At 44.5% G+C, this 16,584-nt stretch overlaps 3 protein-coding genes across 3 annotated transcripts; 1 reads left to right on the top strand and 2 right to left on the bottom strand.

The window, feature by feature from the left end:
- Window positions 1-17: 17 nt before the first annotated feature.
- On the bottom strand, window positions 18-1,243 carry LOC130687109 (partner of bursicon-like). Its single transcript, XM_057510266.2, has 4 exons — window positions 1,059-1,243; window positions 596-886; window positions 405-529; window positions 18-322 (listed from the first exon to the last, which is right to left on the bottom strand). Exons 1-4 carry the CDS (start codon window positions 1,096-1,098, stop codon window positions 155-157), a joined length of 624 nt encoding a protein of 207 aa, XP_057366249.1. The 5' UTR covers window positions 1,099-1,243; the 3' UTR covers window positions 18-154.
- LOC130687110 (bursicon-like) lies at window positions 1,200-3,116 on the top strand. Its single transcript, XM_057510268.2, has 3 exons — window positions 1,200-1,427; window positions 2,447-2,572; window positions 2,848-3,116. The coding sequence occupies exons 1-3, from the start codon at window positions 1,200-1,202 to the stop codon at window positions 2,968-2,970; spliced, it is 477 nt and encodes a 158-aa protein (XP_057366251.1). The 3' UTR covers window positions 2,971-3,116.
- On the bottom strand, window positions 3,101-15,817 carry LOC130687108 (uncharacterized). The gene is given in 5 exon segments (XM_057510265.2): window positions 3,101-5,938; window positions 5,940-7,014; window positions 7,831-8,563; window positions 11,055-12,310; window positions 15,477-15,817. Coding segments are annotated over 4 exon segments (4,410 nt in total). The 5' UTR covers window positions 12,220-12,310; window positions 15,477-15,817; the 3' UTR covers window positions 3,101-4,501.
- Window positions 15,818-16,584: the final 767 nt, after the last annotated feature.

The raw sequence follows: 16,584 nt of genomic DNA, 5'->3' as shown, positions 1-16,584 counted from the left end.
AAACGTATTGATTTTTTGTTCATTTAGAGGTGTGTATTTATTCAGGGCATAGCGTTATCATTATCGATTGTTAAATACACATAAAACGTTTACAGACATCCATAAAACTGAGGAAAAACCGTACTGAAAACAACTTTGAATGCGATGTTCATGTTTACTCCATTGAATCACCGCATCGAAAACATTTACAGTCGGCGGGTTCACGCATTTTGACATCTAACGAAGAATTCTTTCCGGTTAAGCGGTTGCCATTACTATCGTAGCAATGGCTTAGGGTTACGACTCGCTCCCTCAGAAACGACTCACGGCAACACATACATTCCTGAATGACAACCATCGAATGCGAAACAGTGAATCAACTTATTTGAAATTGGATGTAATAACTACTCAGCGGATATGATTACCTTTAAAAATCCAGAAGGGTGAACAACGGAAGGCTGGACTTGTGATGAACAAGATCCTTCGCATTTAGCGACGCTTACATCGCCTTCGCAAGTCCTGGATAGAATCCCTGCATCGGTGTACTCCTCTGGAACAATTGAAAGCTGATTACACGATGCCTTTTAAAAAACTAGCTTTCTCAGCATAAATTTACCTTTTGTTATGTGAATAGTTGACGGAAGTGTCTCGCATGTTCCAACCATCATATTCGACTTGGTGGCAAACGCTTCCCGAGTCGAACCGGCACCCAAAAGGATGATCAAGACGTACCAGAACATGATATTATTACTATTATTACTTAGTTTAGTCTGCTGTTGTTCGTACAATTGCTGTCGGTTCAATACTGTCGTCTGCAATGGACGGTCGCGGTCGTTTTGATGTGTGGCTGGCACTTCATTAGCGCCCTTTGATACTTTGTGGCTCTGCGGGTAGCAATTGCATTTACCTGTCAATCACAGAAAGAGTAGAGAATCATTAAAGTAAAAAAATAAAAGTGGATCACCACACGTACCCAGTGGGGCTGGAATAGCCAGTCTCCTAATGTCCAATGCCCGTAGTAGGGGGTATAACTTTATCGTTAATGCTTTTATTTTCAAACGTAAATAATAATTATTTACGTTGGAAACGGCTACTGCACATGACACGGGTGTCCACCATCGCCTATATTTGACAGGCCGGCTGTTGGACGTTTGGAGTCACTAGATCGTCGAACGAGGGTAGACACTAAACACTGCAACCGACGTCAAAACAAAAAAAAAATGTCGTCTTTCACATATAACAAACAGGCAACATCGACGACCAAACATAGCAGCAGACACAACATTGTACCGTTTCTGCTGGCCATCACGCTCCTGATATTCGTGTCTGACGTTCGAGCTGACGAATGTCATTTGACTCCCGTCATTCACGTCCTACAATATCCCGGTTGCATGCCGAAACCGATTCCGTCGTTTGCCTGCACCGGCAAATGCACCAGCTACGTCCAGGTAAATAAAAAAAGAAAACTTTATTCAAATGATGTTAATAAAGAAAAAAAAAAAAAAGAAAACAAAATGATGCCTAACAATTGAGAAATAACCAGCGACATGACAGCTCATTTTCATATTTCCCGGTGTGCAAATGAAAAAAGATTCACATCATCAAAACATCGTAGAAGAAGAGATTGCAACTCATTTCCGTTGATGGCATCGTTTTGGTGGTAGGTTTTTTTTGATTGATCGAATCCTTGTGCACGGTAGCGTATGGCGTCTCATACATCATCCAACTTTTGCCCGCCGACGCTGCTGTTGTTCGTGTCCAATGAATACAGGACAAACCTCCCTACCGTTACATTGTCTGTGTGCAGAGATGGCGTCATCTGCGCATTCGCGTTCTCGTGATTACGGGAAAAAAAGAGGAGAAATAAAGATGTATACGTTTTGATAACATCCAAACTTACACTGTGCCACAATGAGCATCGAGAATAATCCTTATCCACCGCAAAAAAAAAAGAGAAAATGCCCACCGTCAAGTAGAAGGAGGAGCAGACATATCCAAGCAAACGGTGATTGATCAAAGCAATCCAAGCGAAACTGGGGGCAAGAATATCCCGCGTCTGCATAACACAGAGGTATATGTGTTACATCGGCTGAGAAAAGATCGATGGACCTGAGGAAATATATATAAAGAAGACCAACATAAGTCCATGTTATTCATAGAAAGATGGTGGAAAACCTTACCGTTTTTGAAAAAAGGAGGAGGAGCGAACGTGAAACACCCGAAACAAGATTAGAAAAAGAAGGGGGTGGATGTGCATTTATGGTATCATTAAGTTGATTGTCTCGTCTAACGAAGAGAAAAAAAAGAAACGTTTCCATGCGTCACGAACTTCCATGCGCGGCCGTCTCGCGTGCCAAGTTTTTTTACTTGGTCATCTTTATTTTCTAAAAATCTTGTGTGATGATAGCACCACGTTATTTGTTCTTCTCGCTAGTTTTTTTTTATGTTTCTTCCTCTTGGTTTGTAGGTTTCCGGATCGAAACTGTGGCAAACGGAGCGTTCGTGCATGTGTTGCCAAGAGTCAGGTGAGCGTGAAGCCACCGTCTCCCTGCTGTGTCCGAAAGCCGCACCTGGAGAACCCAAACTGCGCCGGGTATAAATACTTCACAAAAAATAAAAAATACATTTAAAAAAAATAAGCACCGTTCACTTGCGAAAAAATTCAGCGATGCCGAACGAGTTTCGTACTTTCCACGTTCTACAAAAGAAAATGACAATTTCCGCATTTTAAAATTCCGCCGTCAGAGTGCGGATGAAGTTTTTTAGCACAATCCTTTTATGTCATTCCATTTTTTTTTTCCTTAAAAAAATTTGTACAAGAGGAAATTAAATCATTTCCTTTTTTTTTTTTTTGAATACCTTTTGCAGGTCGTGACTCGGGCGCCAGTCGACTGCATGTGTAGGCCTTGCACGGCCGTCGAAGAAAGCGCCGTCATGCCGCAAGAAATCGCCCGCTTCCTCGACGACGGATCCTTCCCTTTCAAACTTTAAAAAAGTAAAAGAAAAAAAAAAATAGATAAATAATCCAAACAAAATTTTTTTTTGAAAAGAACGAAAATACTCTACATAGTCGTCGTCGCCTAAAATTCTGGCTTATTTGTTTATTGTTTTTTTTTGAGGATAATATCTTTCTATTTATTGACGTCGTATATATATTTATACAATACACACGTTTCAGAAGTCTATATATAATATATATAGAGAACACGAGTTTGAAATACACAGACATATTGTTGTGACAGCCATGACATGTACAATTGTTATTATTTATCAATTTTTTTTTTTCGTAGACGTGCAAAATAAATGCGATCGAAAATGCAAATGTTTGTCGATCGAGATACACACGCACACATAACACATCCAAGTGGTGTCTCTTCGTTTCTTTTTTTCAGACACTGTACACATAAACTGGCTGCTCCGTTTAACTTTCATTGTTTTTTCAATTATTCTTTACAATACGCACAACGTGAATATATGTAGTATATAAATGTCTATTACAAATGAGAGAGGACGAAAAAAACGAGGGTATGAGAAACAATTTTGGTGGGATAGACATAGGTGGGTTGTTCTGTTTGCCACGAATGTCGGGTGCGCAGGTGTATACAAGAGAAATCAACAATGGCAGACACACCAAAATAACTAACGGTCGGCCATTATCAGATTTGATAATAGCCAAACATTTTTTGTTTCTAGCATCAATCAAAATCTTTCCTTTTGTCGTTTTTTCCTATAGAGGAAACTCAGTTCAAAGCTGATAATCATTTATCGTATTAAAGAGGGGGGGGGGGAGCACAAATGTAAACTTAAGACGTTTAAGGAATTTTTTGGTTAACATTTTTTAGAAAACAAAAAAATTTGTCCCGAGCATTAACTTTTTTTTTTTTTCGTTTTTTATTTTTTTTTTTTGCTTTTAAATAAAATTCTTTTGCCCGTTTGATTACTTATTTGCATCTGGCATTGTCCCATCTAAACATTTCTGCGTAAATACTTCAATTTATCTTCTTTACATTCTTTAAATTACTTGTGTTGTCGTCACCTTTTTCTATTTTTTGTAGTCAAGTTTTATTTGGATTTGTTTTGAAACTAGAATCGTTTGCAGGTACCAAATTCACGAGAAAAATGAAAACGAGGAATCAAAGAGGAAGAAGAAACCTATTTTCCAATCCATTTTGCGTGTGTGGGAGCTGCGTGTGTGCGCAATCAGATTTTGAATTAAACAGACCCGATTCCCTCCCTAAAAAAAAAAAAACACGCGAAAAATAATAACAAGGTCGCCCCAAAACTGACGTTCACTTGTTCCACGAACGAAATGACGTCAGTTAAAAAAAACAATCGCATGTCTTTTTTTAAAAAAAGCCTCGCCCTACTTGTTATTGTTCTTTTCAAGATGGCAGGCCGTATGATCTATGCGTCGGCGTGTCCATTTTTCGTCGTTGTTTTTCTAACTTTAGAAACTCCGGAATTTCACATCCGTCTGGAATAGCAAAGCCCCTCTCTCTTTTGTTTTGTTTTTAACAATATGTTACATATTGACGTCGTGGTGCGTCAGACCGGGAGAAGAGCTGGCCCCTTCCGGGCCTTCGCGTTCGTCTTTCAGCGGAGCCGGAGGTGCCGGTTGTTGCGGAGGCTGGAGGTGACCCGTGTGCACGGCCGACGGATAACGAGGCTCTGCCAATGCGGATGAAGGTCTGAGGGTCACCTGGGACGTCATGGGCGGCAAGACTTGACGATAGCGAGTCGGATCCAGCATAGTCGGAGTGACCACCTGAGAGCCGGCAGAGATGGGGATCGTCGCCGGAACGCCGTAAGGCGATTGGCGTTTGCCCGGAAGCGTTGCGTAAACATAGTGTTGTTGTTGTTGCTGCTGTATCTGGAACTGTTGTTGTTGCTGTAGAGCGTAATCTTGGGCCGTGGCGTAATAGGCGATCGACCCGGCCGTCATCTGCTGGGAGACGGGCCGTTGTTGCTGCGGATTAGACGCGTAAGGTGCACCGGGTGTGGACACGGTCATCCGCAGGGGCATCTGGTGGTGCTGTTGGAGGTGGTGTTGTTGCTGCTGCTGCGCCATGTGCTGCTGTATCATGACGGCCGGAACGTAATCTCGAGTGGGCGATATTGAATCCGGATGAGCGTACGATGGATGCATCACTTGAGGCGGCTGCCTGCGGATCGTGCCGTAAACAGAACTGCCATCCATGGCCGAAGATACGGAACAAACAGACGACGTTCTCTCGAGCAGCTGGGCCGGATGAGTCCCAGCCATGGCGGAGGAAGACGTTGATTGAGGATGGCGGACCATAACGGGTCTCATAGGAGCCCTCAGGTGCTGGTACAAGTCCCCCGTCGAACCGTAAATGTTCATAACGGAAGCCGGGCGATTGGTGGCCATTACGTTCGTCGTCTGAGCGGCCCTTCCGGCATTGTGTATCAGCTGCTGATGCTGTTGATGGAAGTATCCGGCATCTTCGGGAAGAGCTGGAAGGTGAACTGAATTCGACATGGCCATCATGGCCGACCTCCGCTTCTCGCGGGGATCCAGCAAAGCTTCCGCCTGGATGGAACTCTGCTCCGCGTACGCCGACCAATTGACGTGCGTCTGTCCCGTCGCTCTAGCGGCCGACACCGCAGGCATAGGGCCAGCTAATTGAGCCTGCATTTGTTGGATAATCTCCGAAGTGGATCCGAAACGCGTTTTAATTCCGCGGACCGACGGTCTGCGCAGGAATCCGTAATCCTCCGCTTCGTCTTCCAGGGCGGCGCTGTAGCGCTTTTTAATCCGGTCGATCCGTCCCTGGGTCGCGTCTTGCCGGACAAAAGCTTGCAACTCGTCCTGAGCGGATCCGTCCGTGTCGGTTCCGGTCAGGCTAGTGTCGTGGGAACTGCCCAGTCCGCTGTCGCCCGAACTTCCCGAACTCCGTGATCCGCCCGTCTCGTCGCGGGAGTCTTCCGGAATCCGGTGGGCTGGCAGGCAACAGATACATACACTGATTGGGCATCGCTTCCGTCGCGACGCCCGACGTGGATGAAGCGCTGGCCGACATTTGAGCATGGAGTGCGGCATCAATGTCATCCAGGCTGTAAGAATCGTTGCTCGAGGGGCCCTGGATGACGACGCCGGAATGAACAGCGGCCGCATGATTGAACTGGTGGGTGGAAGAATTGCGCGTCACCAAATCGACGGCCGCCCGGTAGACGTGATCCACAGTGGGCACAACGTTGGGTATCCGGCCGAGCGTCTCTGTTCCGGAAGCGCCGGAAGAGGCACTGGCCGACACGGCGGAGGAGGAAGAGCATTTGCCCGATAAGCCGACAATGTGAATGAGGTGCGGTTGTTGTTGTTTCTTGGATGGTTTCATCTTGGGCTCCACTTCCGCTGGAGGTGGAGGAGAGAAACTGCGATTCAATGCCGAATTCGATGATTTATTAGCGTCTTTGTTTTTATCCTTGGATTTCGTCCGGAAAAAGAGCTCGTTCAATTTTCTGTACGTGCTCTTCTCATTGCCGCCGCTGCCGGATTTGGAGGTTTTCGTTAAAGCGGGCGGAGGGTTGGCCGCTTCACCGGATCCGGAAGACGCGTCCGCTGTTGACCGTGGCGCCGCCGCCGCTTGTTGGTGTTGATTACCTTCCGCAACAGCGTCGCCCTCCTGCGTTTGTTCCACATTCTCGGCCGGAACGGAAGCGTAGGCGGCCAGTTGCATGGCCGTCATTTCCAGATCGCTTCCGCCGTCGGCCGCTTCCCTCTCCTCTGCCACATTGGAATCATCGGCCACGTCGTCATCCACATCCGTCGTCGTCAGCCATTTGAGCCGTTCAACGAGGGAATCCGCAGCCGTCGGCGGAGTGGCATCCGCTTTGCGTTGATGCCTGGCATTTTCAGCGGCAGAAGCCGATCGGATCCGCTTGATCATTTGGTAATAATCCGCAGAATATTGAACGCCCAATCTGACAGCGGCAGCCGTCGCTCCTCCGGATGGCGGATGACTTTCCTTTGAATCCTCCTCTGTCACTTCCGCAACACGTAAAGCCTTTTCGTACCTAATTTTAAAATAGGAAAGAGAATTTTTATAAACCGAATTTTTTTAACAACCAAGAAAAGGAAATCCAATTTGTTCCACGCAGTTGATCACGCGTGAAATCAGCTTCAAAATGGATCGGCCATTTAGCGTTGTTATTCTCTCGGTCAAGAGTTGAATTCAAACAAGACCGCATGTGGGGATAACACACACAACGCGATACTATTGAAAATGATATTTTTCTCCTGTAAACACGGACGGGACGATACCGAGGTTAACCGCAATCATCATCGCGTAATGGATGAGAAAGGGCGTACAAGGAAAAGCCTTGGGGGTTCTTGCGGTTTTTCTTTAACAAAGTTTAATTGCATTTTATTTTATAAAAAAAAACTATCGTGTCATAGGCATGTTAAGCATATCCGCAACGGTCCGTTACGTGTGCGTAGTCTTAATAGCCCCCCCCTTTTTTTTTTTAAACAACGACAGTAGTTTAATACCATTGCGTGTGTGACTTGTATGATATTACAAAGAATTGATTAGCTGGCAAAACGTCTCATCGTTTTTTTTTCTGTGTACAAAGTGCACATCTCGTTGTAGTGTAGAATGACGGATCGATTGTCCCATCCGCAGTGATGGAAAAATATGAAAACGGATCGATTACAATCGGCTGTTCCCCGAAACGACTTCCAATAAGGAAAAGTAAAAGATCTGTACATCTCTGATGGATAGCATCTTCTTATAAATATTTAAGAATGCCAAATATCGATGCTAGCCCCCCCCCCCAAACATCCAGATAAAAGAGTCTAGCAGAACGAAGTTAGAAAAAGAAAAATGTTACTTGAGGTCGGGTGCGTCGGTAGTGTCAGTGCCGGTGTCGGTCGAATGACTGAGGAGAGACGTGACGGCCCTAGACGACGAGACGGACGACGGAGCATTATTGGCTCGAGCGGCTGTGGTCAACCGCTGGATTTCGGCTTCGGGCAACTCCTGGAGGAGCTTTCGGGCGCGCGGGAACAGCTGCTGGAAGGCCGAGTGGTGATGAGCGCTCCTTTGCGACTGACCGCCGCTAGCAGCGCCACCGGCGTTAGTGGCGGCGGCCGCACTGTTTCCATCCTCGGACGAGTCTCCTCCACCTTGAGAGTCGTTGAGATGGATGAAACGGACAGCTGGCGATTTCTCGCCGTGACGTGACAAAGTGGCCTCTTCTCCACCTCCTCGTTCTCCTCCAATGGCCGAAGAGCCGCTTGAAGAGGACGCTGAAGAGCTGTTGTTCTGACTACTGTCGTTGCTGTTGTTATTGTTATTGACAGCTCCTCGCCATAATTTGCCGCCTTTGAGAATGCCCGTACGTGGCGGATCGGGCAAAGGGACGGCCAAATCTGCAACTTCACTACTACCATCGCTGGCTGCCATCGCTTCGTGTTCTTGTCGATTTGCTTCGATTTTTGGCGATTCATCCGCCGTCTGAGCATCCGCCCAGCCGTTGTCGAGCGCTTCCGCCTCGTCAGCCATAGCCTCTTCATCATCGTAGTCTTCAGACTCCCATGGATCTACTCCATCGTCGGTGAAGCCTATAAATAAATGCGCGCAAAAAATATGTTCTTTAAAAAAATTCAGGAAATACGCATTCATCAATCGTCGGTTGCTCTTTTTAAAAAAAAGGGGGGGGGGGGGGGGGGTGCTTTTGAAACATGTCCCAATTGTGACTTTTCCCAGGACTTGTCACAATTTTCAAAGGGTTTCAAATGAAATAAGGGAGGAAGAAGACGATGGCGGAAAAAGTCAAAATGAAGGATCGGATGGCACAAGGGAGAAAGGGACCTCTTAACCACATGACACACACCCCTAGTCAGGATATGCATGTGAGGTTTGTTTGGGAGCAAAAATCGGTCTAGTTTTCTTTTCTTTTTTTTTTTTGTAGTTCCTTCAACGTCACGTGTAAAACGAAAGAAAGAAAACTACATTTTTTGAGTGTGGAATGTTTCAAGTTTCGGATACTGATCAAGTGACAGGAAAATCCGTGAATCGTGTCAGAAACGGGACTTGAAATTTCATTAGCGAGCCTTTCATCGAGAAATGAATTTGTTTTCTTTCTTTTTTCCTTACACGATTCAAGGCAAACGACATTTTTTTCGAAACTTGGAAAGTTGTCCACCGCAATTCAAAAATGATTTGGGTGTGAATCATTAAAAAAAAAAAAAAGGGTGGGAGGGGTAAATAAACTAAAACTAGTTTGGCCTGTATTGTTGTCAAAAAGGGCGTTTTCAAATGGGTTTCGGCAACCCCATCCATTCGTGGTTGCCGAAACCCATGGAACCAAAATATTGATCCCTTTCCATCCTCTCTCACCCTTCTACGGTATAATCCTGTAGCGCAAAAAAAAAAATACATATATTCATATATATATCTTACGCAGAAAAGGGGAAAGTAAAGCATACAATGGCAGAAACGATTGGTTTTGCTGTACATGTGCGAACCGATGACGATAGATATCAATGTGATCAAGTGTAACCGTGAGATTATTCGAAACGTAAGCAAAAGAAAGGATAAAAAGGTGGTCGAGCCGTACACCCCAGAATTCCCAGTTTTTAAATATATAGTCATCTAAAATCGACGATGAGGAGCGACATGTTGACACGGTCGGTTTTGCTTGCGGGCAGATTCGTGTGCGATCCCCCCCCCCCCCCGGAAGAAAAAAAACGATAGCACGCTATATGCGCGGTCAAGTGCTGATGATATCAAAACACACTTGATATTGATAACGAAATATAGAGGTCGCCGTGTGAGAGATTGTAGGTGGCAAGTTTTTCTTTTTTTTTTAAGACGATGTCCCCTCTTCTTCGTTCCTCACGTTTTCATCCGCCCTTTCTCTTCCTCCCCCACCCACTCAAAAGCGAATTGCGGGGCTGGCATAGAGAGAGAAAGAAGCTCGTCGATCGATACTTGGGCTCTCTCTTATTTCTAGACTCTTCTTGTGTACGTGTGTGTGTGTGTATATAAGCGATTCTCATCCGTCGCTCCATCGTCTCCCCCTTTTTTTCCCTCCCCCCCTTTTTTTTCAGAGCGGCGGCGGAGTGAAGACGACTATTTTGGAGAACATCACAAAGATGGCCGACAATAGTTGCGAGGATAGAGACTAACGTTCTTCTTCAATTGCCATGATCCGCAGTGTGTGTTAACCGCACGCATTAAACAAAAAAGACATTCATCCGAACTAGATTTTTTTGTTTTGTTTTGAACGGCTTTCCTACTCCGCATGTTGATAGAATCAAGAAAAGTCATCGTAATGAGGAGCGCCATCTGTTGAGTTCAATCCAGCAAAGAAAAAAACAAAAAACAATGGGGTGTCCCTATTCTGTAAATGCGCACACACACACACACACAGAGAGTACGTAACGATACAGTGATGGATCTCTTCTTTCGGGAGTCTCTATGGGGGCGCTATATCGATCGGGCGAGAAGGACGGAACTTTTAGCGGATCCAATGCACTCCTACACAAACGCCAATCACTATCCGATTTTTTTATTATTATTATTATGTATTCTCCAGTTTCTGCCGAGCCAAAGCGAGAAAGCAGAGCAACACGGAACAAAATAAAAAAAAGAAACGGCCTGATTTGGAGGACGGACCTAATGAGAAACGGCCTTTTCTTGTTGTATCCTCTCCGAAACACAATCGCAAAACAACATGTTTTTCGGTTCATTAAACGAAACAAAAAAGAACTAACACGAAATATTCATTGGATATCAAAAATCATGGACTACTTTTTTCTTTTTTATCTTCTCATCCTGGATTGAGGAAAAAGAAAAAGAAAACCGGAACATGTTTTCACTAGAAAATTCTTTCGACTTCCTCCTCAAGATCACGACAGTTACGTACCCAACAACTGCACGTAGAGGATATGGAAAAAGATAATAGAATCTAGCATGCGGAAAAAGTTATTAGATATGGATGTAAATCTGCCCTCGAGCCAACAACAAAACAAGGAAAAACAAAAATGATAAATAACAACTTTGAATCATTTGGAAAGCTTTTATCAAAAAAAGAAAAAGAAAAAATACCGGAAAGATGTTGATTTTCCAGATCGACTAAAGCGGCCGCAGCGGCGTAAAATGCGGCCGCGTCCTTGTACCCATCGGGTGGACTTAACGTTCCAGCATCGCCAGTCGTAGCGGCTGCCGGCGTGATGGTCGCGTGACTGACACAAGTCGACGTCAGTGACGTCTCGGGCAACTGCAGTTCAAACGAACGAACGTTGACTAATTGAGGCTGCTCCGTCGCAGCCACATCGGCTAATTCAGCTTCCGCTTGAGCAGCGGCCGCCGCAACCGCGTCCAAATGGTACAAGAGATCGTATTCATCGTCGTCGACGTAGATGACGTAGTCGCACTCGAGGAAAGTGTTGAGCGCCTCGTTGAACCGCACCCGCGCCTTTTTGCGCGACGACTGTAGGTGCTGCAACGATCCGGCCACTCCGCCAGCACGCGCTGCGGGAGCCCGTTTCAGTGCCGATTTGAGCGGTACGCCTCCGACGGTTATTCCGCCGGAAGGCGATGTAGAAACCGTGTTGCTTTCGTCACCTTCCGTCTTCCACTGTTGTTGTTGCGTAACCGAGCCGCAATCGTAATGCGATGATTGGTGCGGCATCTTGTCGTCGTGCTGCTGGTCGTCCGGCCTCTGCGGAGCATCCAGGGCATCATTAACGACACCAGCGCCGACGTCCTCCGTTGCGGACGCACTCAAATCCTCGCCATGAGCCGACTGGTCAAGTAATCCACTACAGACACTAATCCGGATGGCGTCGCTGGAACAAGGAGAGAGATCACCGTGCACTGCACTATGGCCGCAATCATCAAGCGAATGATTGTTCGACTGGCGGCTAATGGAAGAACTACTGGATCTGTGCTGGGGAAGACCTTCCTCGTCCGTCTCTGACGGGCCAATGTCGGCCGACGGTGGGCGCGTGTCCGTCCACCCCTGAGCGGCCGTGGTGCGATGTCTGTCCGCCGCGTAGTGGGGAGGTCCTAGGCAGCTCAAGTTGAGCGCATCGCCGCCGGGTGGCGTCGTCGTTGGCGCCGACGCCGTCGATCCTACGCCCACGGCCGACATTCTGTTCGTGTGGCACGTCGAAGTGATTCTCAAGTCGCTAGATGATGTTGTCCACCTGCTACCGCCTCCGAGAAAGACATCCACCTGTCCAGAGCCAGCTATTTCGTTGGCAACCATTTCCGACAACCCCCAACGTCTTCAAACCCGATTTCTCTTTTTCTTATACGACGGCCTTTAAGAAAATAGTGCGCCTCCCGTTCACCACGCCCTGTTGAAAACAAAATTAAAATAGATTAAGATACAAATTATATACGATAAAAAAAATAAACAATTCCCATTCAAAAACATAAATCAACGATGCGGAATTCCGCCGGAATTTGTCATCCTGTATTTCGGGTAGTGACGATAGAAATACAACGGCTGGCCTTATTTTTTTTTTTATCGTAATGAGCATGATGAACGACGCGGATAGAATGCTGGTATATAAACCTCTGCGTTTCGTGTGTCGCAGTTTCACACGCTAAAAAAGCTAAGAGGCCATCTTCTTTTTTGGATGATCATCCGATCTCTTCCCTATGACCGCCACTCCCTACGCCATTTCCTGTTCTCGCCTTTCCATTTGGAACAGTGTGGGGGGATGCTCATTAGCAAAACATGGAAAAAAAGAGAGGAAATCTCTTTAATGAATATCCATTCGCTTTTTCTTTCAACGTCATCAAAATTAGTAGTAAGATAATGTGGGTGAGATAAGCTCGTGATCACCATTCCCACGGGGCATCATTAAGTAATATCCAATTGCTTAACATGAATAACACGCTAACGATCACATTTTGTTTACCCGTGGTGACTTGAAATTGCGTTTGACCGATCCCAATAAAGTTCGAGAGAGAGAGCGTGACTGGCGCCCATTTGGGAGACTTACGTAACGCAAGCCAGTGTTTTGCACCGCGGTATGCAAATGAGGATAGCTAAATGCGCACATTCTCTTTTTTTTTCTCTTTACAGCGCACAAGAGAGAGAGGTCCCCTACAGTGGTATAAAAAAAAGGAGAGTCAAGGTAACAACACGCGATACCCCCGCGCCTACCTACGGTTCGGCAACCATACAGATCATTTTTTGAAAACCTTGAAATGCGAAAAAATACCGACTCCTGACATAAGCAAACAATACTTTTGTCAAGGTCTCTCTTTCTTTTTGGAGATACGATCCATTACGTGGAAAAGTATAAACATAATGAAATTGGATACAAGTGACAAGCGTTGCAGAAACCGATTTAAAAGTCCGAATTTTTTTTTGAAAGTGGGCAACCCAGAGGTTCTTTTATAATTCTTCTTTTTTGAACAGCTAGATTGGTAAACAATGACAGCCCAAAGGGGGGGACCCCTCATTTTCACCGCACTTGGCGAGTCAAAGAGATTCTTCTCACACAAATTGAGAAAGAAGAGATGAAAGTTTGTGTTCCCCTTTCTTCAAACTACGATGGACTTTCACTTGCCATGTGAGAGTTTGGCCCTGTTTGACCAGTTGTAGTACCATCGTAGTAGTAGTAGTAGCAGTTTTCTCCTCAAGCGGTTCCCAACTGGTTTTGTACAAAACACGGTTTTTAAACCATTATCGGACCGCAGTTACTTTCCATGCTGAAATGTTTTGTTTTCTTCTTCCACCTGTGCGCTGAAAAAGAACGATGGCGTTCTCTGCCTTATATAGAGACATTCTAGCATATGCGTCTAGAAACAACAGCAAAACATGGAACCAAACGACTTGTACGTGACTCGAATGACCAACCGGCCATTGACGGTCGTCAACCTCGAAAAGAAGACGAAAAAAAGAGAAAATGATGAAATTCTTCATTGCCAGTTGATTTTTTTTTTTAGCAAAACACAAAAAATTATTTTCCAAGAGCAAAATGAAATCCCGAATGAGCAACTCGTGACCATCACATGTCCTTAAAAGTGAGTTGTGTCTCATCCGTGAGAGAAAAAAAAAGTAAAAAGACGAAAACTACTGGATTGTCGTTAAAGGTCAATCGTAAACTGGTTAAGCTCGTGTTTTCTTATCTTCCTACTCCCGAAACATACACCGTTATTTTTTCTTTCTCGTGTAGAAATAAGCAAAGGGTGGATGCCTTGTTTTAAAGTCCTTTACGAAACGAGTTAAAACAGGTCAAGACCGTTTGTACAGTAATTGTTTTGCCTTCACAAAATACCACAATAAATTCCTACAATTTTTTTTTTGATCCATCCGAAACAATAATAAAAAATTTCTCTATAATAATAACTTTGTCAGGTTGTGTGGTGACCTGCTCCGATTTCATTGGAATTTTTTTTTTTCGTTCTTTTGCACAACCACCAATCATTCTTTAGGAGGGCCGTTATTAACGTCCGAGTTCCGAAGTGGAGCGGAAATGGAAATTGCGGGAGTGACCACATGAGTAGGGGGGGAGAGAGAAACAAAAAAAAATACCTTATCTCCTTGTGAAACCAAACGATAAACCACAGACAGGGGAAAAAAACAATCCCCCCCTCCCCATCTTCAACAAAGATATGTGCGATATCTATGTCACTGATAATGACGTGTGCCGGTTGCGGCTTTTAACTTTGATGAGATAAGAGAAGCGAGAAAACATAACTAAGGCAGGTGTTGTATTTCCCATTTTATTCTCCCGCCGAAAAAAAAAATGAAAATTGTTGAACATGCCTTCAGGTCACGCTAACGGGGTCCCCCCTCTTCATTCAATTTTGTTTTGCTTCATAATTCAGGCGAAGAAAATATATTTTTTAATCCCGAAAATTTAGGCCGCGTGAGCGGCGCAGTGACCGGTTTTTTTTTTTTAAGTCTTGGCGTGTTGATGTTCCCATTGTGTTTGTACGCCGCAAAAAAAAAAATAACATCTCCGTGTGTCTTTTATCCTTTTGAACGAACGATGATCGGTATTAACGCGCGGGAAAAAACATGGCCAACTTCTCACGCTCTATTGAGAGGTTGACTGTTGTTTGGTGCATTCGAGTGAAAAAGAAGGCTCTATCGTTTCAACGACGGTTACCAAGATGAGATAAAAACAGATCAAATTGTACACACACAAAAAAAAGGCTAACGGGAAATTGTCTTTTGTGCGTTCCTCTTTGAAATATGATTTCAAATATGGCGCGTTGGTGGTGACAACATTTCTTTCTGAAAGAAGATTGCGATGACGCAATAAGCGAATGATAAAGTGTGTTGCGAGATGTTACACAGAGAAATAAACAAACAAAAAAAAAATGCCAACTGTTATTAAAAAAAAAAAAAAAAAGGAATCTCCAGTTACGACATTAGAGCTCGAGGGAGACAACGAACACGCGCCTTTTTGTACAGTGCCTTATTAGCCATTGCAGCCATTACGTAAAAAACACTTAAAAAAACAAAACGAAACACAATTTGGAATAATTAAAACTCACCGTATGTTGGTAATGATGTCCTTCGGGTTTGTCACCACCACGAAACACTTTACACGACGTAAATATCGCGGCCTTTTGTTTTTCAATGGTGGGTCACCACAGTCCACCATCGTGGATTCGCATAGTTGGTGTGCAGGCAACGTGACTGCAAACTTCTTTTGGCCCACAACACAAAAAACACTCTACACGTGATAATGCGTAAACAGAAAGTTCTTTTTTTTAGAAACTAGACACGTTGTCAATCACACAAATCAACAAGTTGGTGGTAGAACCAGTAGATTTATCATAATTTCACAAAAAAAACAAATACAGGGGACAGCTCGAGTGTTGTGTGTCGTCTACGACGCCAAATGGAAGACTGAACAGTTTTGAAAAAGAATAAAAAAGGAAAACAGGACCAGACACGAGGAGAAGGGGGCGTGCCCTCACTTTTCTCTTACCTACACTTTTCGGCTTTTGGTGGGAGTGTTTATTATTCAGTACCATCGATCCGCTAGGTGGCTCTGCTTCACCCCTCAAGGCTTTCCTTCAAATGCGCGCTTTTTTTTTCCTGCAACAAACGTTGATCAACATATTTTCTCAACAAAAACATTGAATCCTAAAGTTATATTAAATTTGATGTAGAACATTTTATCTTTGAAATAAAACAGCAAAACTCTAGCGGCGTTCAACGACAATAAAATCAAAGTCCACAGCTGTTTTCTCTTGGTTAAAAAAAAGAAGAGAGTCATCTAGCTTTATGTTTACTACATAGCATTTGAGAGTCGCACGGTCATAATACAAGTAAGAATAGCAAAAAGGGAATTTAAGCAAAAAAAAACACTCCCCAGCCCTAAATAGCTCTAGAGTCCTTTGATAAACAAAAAAACAAAAGGAACGTCTGGACCCATAACAAGCCGCGGTCGTATAATAACGATCCGCAGTTAACACTTAACAGTCATCTCTCTTGTTTCTCCCCTTTTTGTTGGTGGCCTATTACTAACAAGGATAACAACCAACAACAGCCTTCGTCTTCTTCTTAGTGGCTTCTTCGCTTTTATGGTCCAGGATAAAGTTCAAAACTTCATTCGACTTGACAGGGAAAATGTGTTGACCTAAAACAAGAGAG

The sequence above is a fragment of the Daphnia carinata genome, chromosome 2 (assembly GCF_022539665.2).
Source record: "Daphnia carinata strain CSIRO-1 chromosome 2, CSIRO_AGI_Dcar_HiC_V3, whole genome shotgun sequence".
NCBI classification, from domain to species: domain Eukaryota; kingdom Metazoa; phylum Arthropoda; class Branchiopoda; order Diplostraca; family Daphniidae; genus Daphnia; species Daphnia carinata.
Note: the sequence above shows the minus strand (reverse complement) of the source record. Positions and strands in the feature narration are given on the sequence as shown.